Below are 12,282 nucleotides of genomic sequence, written 5' to 3' on the forward strand. Positions count from 1 at the left end.
CATTGCTTGGGTGGTGGTCTTTCATTGAGCTGTGATTCCAGCTAAAGCCTGGAGCTGCTTGAGGGTTCTGTATTGAGACAGGCAGGGGTAGGGTACAAATGCATCTACAGGCTTGGGTAGTGCAGGCTGGAGGAGGACACTGTCCCAGGTGGGCTGTGGACAGCACTGTGGCTTTGCTGTCATCAGTACTGGGGTTGAGTCTGCCCAGCACATGGGGCAGGGCATGTCCTAGCAATCTTCTAGCTTTCACTTGTCACATAGCTGATATCTGGCTCTTCCCAAGTGTCATGCACAGATCTTCGTGGGCAGAGGTGGACCCACAGCTTATGTCCCTCTTAGGAATACTCCCTTAACCTCAGCTACCTGGGCTGGGACAGGGTCTTCTCCTGGGCTTTGGTCTGGTCTTCTAGTTGGAGCAAGAACACAGTCCAGCTATTTTAGTCTCCTGGCTTCCTTTTCCCAGGATTGGAACTTGTGGGCGTTTCTTAATAGCTCCAGGGAAAAAAGGAATGCTTGATGTTTTGGAAAGATTGAGCTGGGAAGTGCAGACAGAGGCCATGGGGCGTTCTTACCACACAACCAGTCTCAGCTTCCTGAACCCCAGAGTCTCTGATGGACTTAGTCGCATCTCCAGGCCTGCCGTTTGCCAGCTCCAGAGTGTAGCGCTTTCCTCGGGGAAGGGTGAGGACCCTGGAGGTGGGAGAGTATGAAAAGACTTGAAGGTGGGGCAGTAGCTGATCTGTCTGCACAGCCAGGTGACACCCACCCCACCCCCGCACACACTCAGCATTTACAGCTGGAGGGATTCCGGGGCTTCACGGGCGGGTGAGGGCGAGCCTTGTGGAATGTGGCCCTGAGTGAGAGGCCGCCAGTGGGCGGGTTTTTCCCATGCCGGCACTCAGGGGCCAGGGAGTTGTGCGTCAGTTGCATCTGTGACTCCAGCAGAGGCATCAGCTCCGTTGTGTGGGTGGGAACAAGCCCAGCGCCCCTCCCTGGTCCAGGGAGCCATGCTGGATGTCCCGGAAAAGGAAAGAAAAGACAAGACTCTATTCCTTGGCCTGTTTCTTTTTCTTTTTTCCTCCTCCTCAACAGTGTATGTAATAGGTTTTGCTTTTTAGGGTTTGAGCTTTTTGTTTGGGCGATCTGGAGGAATGCAGAGATGAGGCAGTTTGCTCCTTCTCCTCCACTGGGGGTTCTGCACTCTGGTGCCTCTTTTCTTGGGAACCCAGGAGAAAGGGCTGACATCGACTCCCTGAGACTAGACTAGACAGTGCGCAGCCCCTAGGCAAGATGAGCTCAGAGTCAGCAGGGGGCCTGGTGGGCTTGCCATACGTGGCTGGGGGAACAGGGCAGGAGCACCACTGAAGTTCCAAAGAAGCCACTTGAGGAACAGTAAAGGAAATGCCGGTGTGTGCTTATTCGGGGCATACGTGGAGCTTGTCAGTGGGAGCCAAGCCCACTCTGTAGAAGCTTAGGAGGCTGGGGTGATTTCCAGGGCATCCACACGTACTGCCTATGTGGCCTTTCTAAGGGGGAGGTGGGTCTGTCCCTATCCTAGATTAGCTAGGCAGGGGGCAGGGCTCTGGTCTCCAGTGCCGTTCTTGTGCCCATCAGCCACCAGGGCGCAGGAGGCTGGCTCGGTCTGCAGTTCTTCTGTTCTTGTGACTTAAACGGTACATTCCACACCATTTCTCTCACACTGGTTTCTCTCTCCCTCTACGTAGGTCCTGCCTAATCATTGGACACGGACTCTTAATAAAACGGTCTTCAGTTCCAGATTCCTTCCCAGCAAGCTATAGCTTAAGTCCATTTTCTTCCGTGAAAGGGACAGGACTCCATCAAGTTATGGAATTCCTCAGAGCCCTGGGCCTGTCCCCCGGGGTGGATTAGTCATGTCCAGCAGCACACGCCTAGTCCCGCCTTCGGGAAGGCTGCCTGCCTGGCCAGCTGCCCAAGCCTCCCTGTGTAAAGACTGCCTGGGTATCCTGCCCAGCCTCCCTGGTCATCTGGGGTCTTCTGGGTGGGTGGCATCTCCTGGAGGGTCATGACAATCCCCCACACATGCGTTCATGTGGTGCTGCTCTGTGTGCAAAGCCAGACCCCAAGTATGTTTTCTCTCTTTGTCCCATCCCTCTTTTTCTGGGACTTTGAACCGTAATTGCTTCCCTCCTGAACCTTGCAGTGACATTAGCCCAGGAGAGCTCTTGTTCAGTGTGAGGAAGAACACTCTGACCTCTAGAGCTGTCCCAGATAAGGAGTGGGGAGCTTTAGAGGCAAGGCCTGGAGACCCTGGAAGGCTCAGTGGGACTCTTCCCACAGCATGCTTCTCACTGATACCCTATGAGGCTTGAGCCACAGCTGACTTTCAGCCTTTTGGAGTCTTTCCTCCTCTGTCTCCACTGTTCCTGCGCATTTCCAAAAGTTTAAGTTGCCTGATGGGCATTTCCCCAGTTTCTTTGGCCTCCCTCTTCTCAAGTCACATAGGGAAAGTCCCTCCTGGAACCAGGCTGCAGTGTGCAGGACCTGCCAGGCAGGCACTGGTTATAGGCCCCGGGCCCACTATCCCCCTGCCACCCCACCTCACCTCCCTCCTTTAGAGGGGGCGGATCTGGGCTGGTGGACCAGGACTGCCCTGTGGACACCTGATTGGTGTTAGCAGTGTGAACATTTTCCTGGTCTTCAGTCCCTTAGAATGACGACAGTCCCTGGGGTTGGGGCAGGCGAGAGTGGCCACATCAATCCAAGCCCTCCCAGAGGCACTGAATAGGCTTTTTCACTCTAAAAATAAATACCGGCCCTTTTTTGGTCACAAATCTAGCATCTCAGCAGAAAACTGCCTGACGTGAAAAGTCCCTTAAGGAACTGCATCTGCGTTTCAGGGGCTTTTCATTTTTTCTCCTTTTTTAAAGTGTAGTTTGTGGGTGCTTCTTAAAGGCCTGCCTTCTGGAACTAGAAGTGGGCTGGTCGCCATGGGCAGGCCCTCGGGTGCCGGTTCCCCACCCGCCTGGGAGCCCTCGCAGCTCTCCCCAGCTCCTTGGGCTTCAGCAGCTGCAACTGCCCCAGGTTTGCCGTGGAAGCAGGGGCTAGCCTTGGCCTCACTGGAGCCTCCCAGGGCCCTGCGTTGATGCTCAGGAGTTCCTGGACTACTCTTGATCCTCTCTGGGCATCCAACTTCCAGTCAAGCTCTGTTTGCCAAACCAACTATTCTGAGCTGCCCTTTGGCCTGCGCCTGATGTGTTCCCATTGCAGCCCAGCCTGGCTGGGACAGGAGCAGGCGGGAGAGCCTTCATGCCCAGAGATTCCCATAGGACAGTTGGGGAGCTGCTGGCATTGTCTTTCTGGAAAGATTCTGCTTTCTTGGACCAATTGGCAGCCTGGATTCCCAATGTAGGGCCTGCGTGCTGCCCCTGCTGCCACCACCCACACCCACCCCCGCCCACCCACACACACACAACTTTCGTGTATGTGCACATGGGCCATAGCCACAGGACAGCTCTCCTCCAGGGTCCCTGTCCTTCTTGCCTGTGGGGCTTCCATCTGGCAGAGAGCGCTCAGGGCTCGTTGAACTTGAAAGCTCATTAGACAAGCTGTCACCTTTGCTTGGTGCCCCAGGAACAGAGCCAGAGAGAACAGTGCCCACTCACTTCTCCTTGTTGGCAGCCTCCTGTGCAGGAAGTGCCAGCCAGGCTTCGACGCACCAGCTGGCCGTGGGTCCTGAGGAGGGGCGGGAGGTAGCTGCTCAGTGCAGGCGGAGACTCCTCTCCTCTGCCCTGACCTTACCCTCCATCCTGTCTCCTTCACTGGAGTGGGTCTGGGGGGTGGGTGGAATCAGTGTTTTAATCGGATTTTACAAAAACATTTTATTTCTTTGTACAATTACCATCCTATGTAAAGATTGAAATTTGTGTTGAGTTGAAGATTGTCATGGAATAAAGATCACACCGTACTTGAGGCCATCTTCATGTAACCCTTTCTAGAGAGTTTTGTGTGGGGGTGTCTTGGGGCTGGTGTGTTGTGAAGCTGTGCACTCCCTGTCTTGTCTTTTACTGGTAACTGACACAGGCTCAGACCACGTGGGCCAGATGGCGCTACCTCTACCAGCAGTCCCTTTAGTCATCTGGTCCTGGGGTCTGCCGTGTGTGTCCCGTCTTCCCTCCCCAACTCTCTAGGCCTGCCCTGCCTGGGGGCCCCAGCACTTGCAAAGGGCCCTGGAGACAAGTTCCCAGGATACTTCCTGTGGCCTTTCAAAGGCAGCTGACATGCCCCGGGAACCCCCACAGGCCCTGCTGCACTTTGTCCCTACATCTCCTCCTGTGGGCTTCTGCTCACAGCCTGCAGGAAGACTGTGAGGGATTAGAGTGACCATCCTTCTTTTACAGCAGAAAAAACGAAAGTTCCTTCCAAGGCCACAAGACAGCAGGCAAGCCCCAGCCTGTCCTTCCCCTCCACACACCCTTCTCCCTCAGCTCTGTGTTTGGGCACATCCCTGAGGCTTCTCCTAGTCAGACTTCACACGGTGACCCTTCTTCTTCCCCCTGACTTGCCCTTCCTTCCCCAGATTCTCTCCAAGGCATGCCCCCAGAAACCATGGCTCCATCACCTCCTCGTGCTGGCATTAGTGCTGGGAGAGAAGCCCTGACCTTTTCTTCCCGCTTCCCTAGTGTACAGGGTTCCCCTGGTTCTGGGGCCGCCACCCTCTGCAGCCAGTGCTCCTCCCCCTGCACCATAGTAGTCAGATGCCCCATTGCCCTGACCCTGCAAATCGACCCGAGCTGTCCCTTTTGGCATGTCCAACCCACAACAGTATCCCTCTCATGAGATCATACTCTGACCCAGCGTGACCCGAGCCCGATACGAAGGCTTGAGGCGGGGCCCCGGTGTCCCCAGTTGCAACCCCTGGCCATTTGTACGAGGACGTGTGTCTGTAGCTGCTGAGGTCTGTGTCTGTGTCTTGTCTCACGTGGAATGGTGAGCTCTTAACAGGGCACGAGGTCCTTCCCCATCCCTTTTGGTGGCATGCTGCACTGAGGGCTACGCACCTCACAGAAGCTTAGTGTGGCCCTCCATGAAGCAGATCCAAGTGGAAGGACCCTCAGTTTGGGCAAAGCATGTGTCCTCCAACACAAGCAGCAAGAGGCAGCACCCTGGCAAGGAGCTCAGGTGAAGCCAGGCAGTGCCACGAGGTGCTTCTCAGTGACAGGAATCCAAAAAGCGCCATACTATGGGCCCCGCCTCCCATTCAGTGGCTGGCAACTGTGACCTGCCAACCTGTGAGTGCTGGCCAGGGCTCACATCCTCATCTGGGGCTTGTACACCATTCGTGTTTGGCGAGGGGACGTCCAGCTGGCAAAAGTCCTTGGTATAAATCTCGGGGTGGGGACAGAGGTGGGTGCGCTGGCTCTCGAGTACACCTCTAAGGAGCAGACACACCCTGAACCTATCCACCCCGCTGTGGCGCCAAGCCGTTGGCCCACAGGAGCAAGGGCACATGCTGCCTCCTGTTTGCAGCATAGTGACTCTGTCCCAAGGCAGGGACTTCTGAGTTCTGTCTACCCATTTAGTTGCTGGTCGTTCCCAGGGGGCCAGCCTGCTCCTTTTTTTCCTCCCAGGACTGGGCCCTCTGCGTTCTCCCTTGCTGATAAGTTCTTCACCGTCCTGTGCCTCTCTCAGCCCCAGCCGAGCTTCTCTGCTTCCCCTGGAGGATGGAAAGGAGTGGGCCTCAACGGCCATGCAGTTGTAGGTCCCTGAGTAGCTGCTTTTTAGCTGTGTGACCATAGATAAGTCCCCTCCCTTCTCAGAGCCCCACTTTTCTCAACTGTCAGATGAATGTGATCATTGCAGCCATCATAGATTGTTCGAAAACATCAGATTGCGGTCCAGGCCATGCACTCTGTTACTATAGTAAGTGACTGGCCTGTGGGTAGTGGGAGGCATTGGGCAAGGAGGTCTCAACTTCCCTTGTGGCCGTGGTGGTCTGAAGCTTGGCAGGGGAGGCTTTTTCAGGCATGGTCCCCGCTAGGAAAAGCAGCAGGCAAGTGGGTAGGTGATGCCTCGCATGTCTCTCCCTCCCTTTAATGACCTCATCCCACATCGAACCCAGCTGCCCTCTCTTGGTCACCGGTCCTCCTGAACGTGCCCTGTTTTCTCCTCTTTCTCCATCCAAGGCCAGCTCACTCATCATCTCCCCCAGAGCCTCACTACCTTCTCTTTTCCTCTGCAGAGATGGCTCCGAAGTCAAAAAAGAAGGGGCACCCCGGGAGGGAGCAGAAGAAGGTACATGGGCTCAGGGGCATCCTCCATTAGGTGGGACGTTGGGTCTGGCCTTGGCCGATTCTGCCTGGCTGACGTCAGCCTGTCTGTCTCTGTCTGCAGCACCATCACCACCACCACCAGCAGATGCAGCAGGCCCCGGCTCCTGTGCCCCAGCAACCGCCCCCGCCTCCCCAGCAGCCCCCACCGCCTCCACCTCCGCAGCAGCAACAGCAGCCGCCACCCCCACCTCCCCCGCCCTCCATGCCGCAGCAGGCAGCCCCGGCAATGAAGTCCTCGCCCCCACCCTTTATCGCCGCCCAGGTGCCTGTCCTGGAGCCCCAGCTCCCAGGCAGCGTCTTTGACCCCATCGGCCACTTCACCCAGCCCATCCTGCACCTGCCGCAGCCTGAGCTGCCCCCTCACCTGCCCCAGCCGCCTGAGCACAGCCCTCCACCCCATCTCAACCAGCACGCAGTGGTCTCTCCTCCAGGTGAGCTGTGCCTGCCTTAGTGTGGGCTGAGACCCTTTCCCACCTAGGTTCTCCCATGCGGCGCCTGAGCACTGTGGCCGGGCGGCCTCTTAGCCTCAGCTGCCCTGGTCTCTAGCAGGCAGGTCCACAGCTTTTCAGGGCCATCTTGGAAGTTAAAGGAGATGCCTCAAGACAGGTGCTGCGTGGAGTTACTAACACTTTGCTTCAGAAGATTTTTGTTACTGTTTTAAACATTGAGATTATTTGCATAACAATCTAGAAGATTTTGACTCGGTTCTCCTGCTGGGCCAGGTGTCTGTTAGATGAGAAAAGCTGCAGAGTCAGCTTTTCTCATCAGGGGTTGGGGCATGCACTCATGCTGATGGGATTCCTCCCATGGAGCCTGGACAGCATGCACCTGGGGAATAGCTGGGCAAGTGAGTGATGGAGCTCTGCACTGAGGCCTGAAGGGCCATTGTGAGCATGGGGAGCAGGAGCTGGGGCACAGAGCATAGGGCAGGACGACACTGCCCTAGAGCCCTCTCTGAAAGCTGCTTCTGTTCTGGAGTTTGTGGGAGGCCACAGTCGTTGGGGAGGGAGCGCCAGTTGGAGGGAGGCCAGTAGGAGGCCACTGGAGTCCAGATGAGGTCAGGATGGAGCAGAAAGGCCAGGCTAGGGCCATAGGTGCTCAGGCCTCACTGCCTTGGTTTTGTGTCCTTCCAGCTTTACACAACGCACTGCCCCAGCAGCCATCACGGCCCAGCAACCGAGCTGCTGCCCTGCCTCCCAAGCCCGCCCGGCCTCCAGCCGTGTCACCAGCCTTGACCCAACCACCTCTGCTTCCACAGCCCCCTATGCCCCAGCCCCCCCAAGTGCTGCTGGAGGATGAAGAGCCACCTGCCCCACCCCTCACCTCCATGCAGATGCAGCTGTACCTGCAGCAGCTGCAGAAGGTGCAGCCCCCTACGCCACTACTCCCTTCCGTGAAGGTGCAGTCCCAGCCCCCAGCCCCCCTGCCGCCCCCACCCCACCCCTCTGTGCAGCAGCAGCTACAGCAGCAGCCACCACCACCACCCCCACCCCAGCCCCAGCCCCCACCCCAACAGCAGCATCAGCCCCCTCCACGGCCCGTGCACTTGCAGCCCATGCAGTTCTCCACCCACATCCAACAGCCCCCCCCACCCCAGGGCCAGCAGCCCCCCCACCCTCCACCGGGCCAGCAGCCGCCCCCGCCGCAGCCTGCCAAGCCTCAGCAAGTCATCCAGCAGCACCACCACTCGCCTCGGCACCACAAGTCGGACCCCTATTCAACTGGTAAGTAGCCCGCACCCGTGGTCTCTAGGGAGGCTGATGCTGGGCCTGTAGTTTTGTCCTCAGGGAGCTGGAAGGGTTAACTCATGCTTCAGGCTGCAGTGGGTTCAGAGCTGAGCCTCAAAGGCTCTGGCTGGTTGGAGGGAGACCTGGAAGGGTCATTGGTGCTTCCTGCAGTGTGTTTATCAGGTTTCTGTCTTGCTTGTGAGCCAAGATGATCCAGAAGCAGGCCCCTCTTGACTCTCTTACAGTCAGGAGCACGACAGTGCTAGGCGACTCCTCACTAGGTGGGGAAGCTAGGAGCCCAGGCAAGGCACCTGATCCACCTCTGGGGGTTAGGGTATGCTTCCAGGAGGTGGTGATTACAGATAGGCAGCAGCCAACATAGAAAGCAGGGTGAGGAATAAGGTTCAGGGGGAGCCAGAACCATGATGGGGAGCACTGAGCTGGAAGCTCAAAGGAAGCTCAGAGCCTGCCTGGGAGCTGACCTCATTGCCTGCTCCCAGCCTCCAGCCCAGCCCAGGCCACCCTTTTCTCATCAACAGCATTGGTCAAGCCACACCCTCTTGCCTTTCCTGGGCACTTGTTTAAATGTCAGTAGCCAAAATGTCCTGGCTGGCTCCGGCAGGGGAACGTTCTGGTCAGCGCCTCCTGATGTGGTGCCGCAGGGTCAGGGTGGAGTGTCCTGGCCTCAGCAATGTAGGTGTGCCATCTGTCTTGGGTGTACCAGGTGCTGATGGGTGCAGGCCAGGCATGGTGGCTCATGCCCAAAATCCCAGTACTTTGGGAGGCCGAGGCGGGTGGGTTACGAAGTCAGGAGTTCATGACCAGCCTGACCAAGATGGTGGAACCCTGTCTCTACTGAAAATACAAAAATTAGCCGGGTGCGGTGGCAGGCACCTGTAGCCCCAGCTACTTGGGAGGCTGAGGTAGGAGAATCGCTTGAACCTGGGCATCAGAGGTTGCAGTGAGCCGAGATCGTGCCACTGCACTCCAGCCTGGGTGACAGAATGAGACTCAGTCTCAAAAAAAAAAAAAAAAAAAAAAGCTCCTGGGTGCCAAGTGGATTGCTGCATGCCCTGAGCCAAGAACAGCTGTCTGTCCTCCCTGGGAAACACTGGTGTTGGGCCTGCTGGCTGTGCCTGCTCTCACACAAAGCAGGGCCAGTCTCCTGTTGGGGGTGATAGACAGGGGACACAAGGCATTTAGAAGAGCCAGGCTTAGGGTGCACCATGCACCTACAGGGACTGAGACAGGTCTCCTCCAGCCAGCTCTACTTTAGGCCCTGGCCTCGACACAAGCCCCAGCAGGCTAGGATGGAGCATCAAGAGCAGTGTGGGTTGGGATCCTGCTGGGGCCTTCGGGCCAAAAGTCAAGTTGTTAGACTCCCAAAGAGACTTAATAGGCATCCCTCGGCCCACAGCCAGTTTTCAGGAGCCATCCCTGAGCCACCCTCTGAACCCACCAGCAGGCAGGTGGTTTCTATAAACCACAGCTTCCATAGCCTACTGTTGCCCAGATCAGCCTCAACAGGTGCTACTGAAGGCACTTCCCTAGATGGGTGGGAAGCTGCTGCAGTTGTATATCTGTGGATCCCTGGCAGGCTGGGCCTGGGGCCCTCCAGCAGTGCATGGGGATGGCAGTGCCCAGAGTGGTTCTGTTGTGCTGGAATTGGAGGAGACATCAAGGCCAACAAAACCAGCCACACAGAGCAGAGGGCCACAAGGACAGGGTGGGCCTGGACACCATGTGGGCTCCAGCAGGCTCCAAGATGTCTTCTGGCGTTAGAAGTGGGTCCTGGCTCTAGAGAGGCTATGGAGGGTCCACCACACCTGGGGCATTGTGGTCTGCTCCAAGCCTATGAAAATAGGTGCCTCCAGCCAGCGGGGCTCATGGAAATCACAAGGGTATCTGTGCTGGCAGACAGTGGAAGGAGATGGGTGTGAGGCCAGGCTGGGAGCAGAAGCTTTGCAGAGAGGCAACCTTTCTCTGTGGACAGTGTAGCTTGTCCTAAGTTAGAGCTGGTCAAGGGGCGGTGAGGCCCCTGGCCTGCAGGGATTCCAGCAGTGGGAGGCCACGTGTTGAATGGGCAGGACTTGGCTCCTCCAGCTCGCAGTCCTGAGGTGCTGGCTCACTGTGATTCAGGGCCCAGTAGTCCCTGTGTCTGCTGGATCCCTCCCAGCCTTGGGTTGGATGCAGGTGGCAGGCTGGCCCATTTCCTAAAAGAGACAGCTCCAGGCCCTGTTTTGCCTGCTCCCCACTTGGCCTAGTTAGAGGCCAGTTCCAAGCTTGCCCCTTCTGTGGGACATGCAGGCTGAGTGGGGAATAGGACCATGGGGAGGGTCCTGAGGTTCGTCACCCCCAAGACTGGGTTCTTCATCTCCTGTAATCATACAGGTGGGCCAGGCTAGTTGGCGGGAACCCAGGCTGAACTCTGTGGGGTTAAAAAGTATTAGGGCCCAGGTCCTGCTAAGCCCACATGTGTCAGGATCTGAGTTTTCCAGAGTCCCGGGTGGTTCGATGCACACAGGAGGTTTAAACACCAGGCCTGGTGCCACAGGGCTTCAGAAAGCCCTGCTGTGCACTGAGTTTAAGGATATGACTTAGGTCCCATGTGCAGGGGGACACGGGGCACTCAGCTTTTTGGGGGAGGGGTCATGTCCTCACCAGTCCCAGTCACTTGTGTGGGTCTTCACTCTTTTGGAGCTGGGCTGATGGACCCTTGCCCCTGGGCCTGGGCAGCCACATGCAGGTTCTTCATTCAGCCCATCTTTTCCTTGCTGACAATTCTCTCAAGGCTCAAGTGGCCCAGGGGCAGCAGCTCTAAGCCAGCCCCATAACACATTTCTTGTTCCCTCTCCTAGGTCATCTCCGTGAAGCCCCCTCCCCGCTTATGATACATTCCCCCCAGATGTCACAGTTCCAGAGCCTGACCCACCAGTCTCCACCCCAGCAAAACGTCCAGCCTAAGAAGCAGGTAACGGGCAGGGCTGGGCCACAGCCCCCAGAGCCAGGCGTGGGCCGGGGCCAGGGGCGCCTGCCCACCTCACCGGCCGCTGTGCCTGTGCCATCCCAGGAGCTGCGTGCGGCCTCCGTGGTCCAGCCCCAGCCCCTGGTGGTGGTGAAGGAGGAGAAGATCCACTCACCCATCATCCGCAGCGAGCCCTTCAGCCCCTCGCTGCGGCCGGAGCCCCCCAAGCATCCGGAGAGCATCAAGGCCCCCGTCCACCTGCCCCAGCGTGAGTGCCCTCCCCGCCCACAGCCAGGGCTCCGGCCCCCAGGCCCATGTTGGACGTGACCTCGCTGTGGGGCTGGTGGACCGTGCCCCGCCGGGGTGATGTGGGCCTGGGCCTACCGGCTGTGTTTATGTTCCAGGGCCGGAGATGAAGCCTGTGGATGTCGGGAGGCCTGTAATCCGGCCCCCTGAGCAGAACGCACCACCACCAGGGGCCCCTGACAAGGACAAACAGAAACAGGAGCCGAAGACTCCGGTTGCCCCCAAAAAGGTCGGGAAGGGAGGCCCATGGGTGCCATTTGCCCCTTGACCCTGGAGGGTGCTATGCTGGGCATGTCCCCTGCTATGCCCTTTGGACACAGCAGGCCCCTCACCCACCCCAATCTCTCGGTTCTGCAGGACCTAAAAATCAAGAACATGGGCTCCTGGGCCAGCCTAGTGCAGAAGCATCCGACCACCCCCTCCTCTACCGCCAAGTCATCCAGCGACAGCTTCGAGCAGTTCCGCCGCGCTGCTCGGGAGAAGGAGGAGCGTGAGAAGGCCCTGAAGGCTCAGGCTGAGCACGCTGAGAAGGAGAAGGAACGGCTGCGGCAGGAGCGCATGAGGTGGGGGAAGGCTCTGGGCAGGGTATGGGGACTTCTGGGGCCACACAGGTCCCCAGGCTGACCAGGACCCTCTGCCCAGGAGCCGAGAGGACGAGGATGCGCTGGAGCAGGCCCGGCGGGCCCATGAGGAGGCACGCCGGCGCCAGGAGCAGCAGCAGCAACAGCAGCAGCGCCAGGAGCAGCAGCAGCAGCAGCAGCAGCAGCAACAACAACAGGCAGCCGCAGTGGCAGCTGCTGCCACCCCCCAGGCCCAGAGCTCCCAGCCCCAGTCCATGCTGGACCAGCAGAGGGAGTTGGCTCGGAAGCGGGAGCAGGAGCGAAGACGCCGGGAAGCCGTGAGTTTGGGGGCCTGGTGGGGTGGGTTAGCCCTGTGTAAGGGTTAGCCCCTGGGGAAGCTGGGAAGTGGGGAC

At 58.2% G+C, this 12,282-nt stretch overlaps 1 protein-coding gene across 10 annotated transcripts in view; it reads left to right on the forward strand.

Annotated features, from left to right (window-relative positions):
- The window catches only part of BRD4 (bromodomain containing 4), a 94,984-nt gene that overhangs the window by 79,631 nt on the left and 3,071 nt on the right, over positions 1-12,282 (forward strand). For 7 of the 10 annotated variants that reach the window (XM_032271544.1, XM_032271545.1, XM_032271550.1 and 4 more), the window contains 7 exons: positions 6,221-6,273; positions 6,373-6,742; positions 7,445-8,035; positions 10,897-11,271; positions 11,408-11,538; positions 11,667-11,872; positions 11,952-12,207. In XM_032271544.1, coding sequence (XP_032127435.1) covers positions 6,221-6,273; positions 6,373-6,742; positions 7,445-8,035; positions 10,897-11,271; positions 11,408-11,538; positions 11,667-11,872; positions 11,952-12,207 — 1,982 coding nt within the window. Of the gene's footprint in view, positions 1-1,724; positions 3,964-6,220; positions 6,274-6,372; positions 6,743-7,444; positions 8,036-10,896; positions 11,272-11,407; positions 11,539-11,666; positions 11,873-11,951; positions 12,208-12,282 lie in introns of those variants that run through there. The other 3 variants (XM_032271549.1, XM_032271548.1, XM_032271552.1) reach the window with 2 other exon arrangements.

This window comes from Sapajus apella, unplaced genomic scaffold, assembly GCF_009761245.1.
Source record: "Sapajus apella isolate SASKATOON/1434 unplaced genomic scaffold, GSC_monkey_1.0 scaffold237, whole genome shotgun sequence".
NCBI lineage: Eukaryota > Metazoa > Chordata > Mammalia > Primates > Cebidae > Sapajus > Sapajus apella.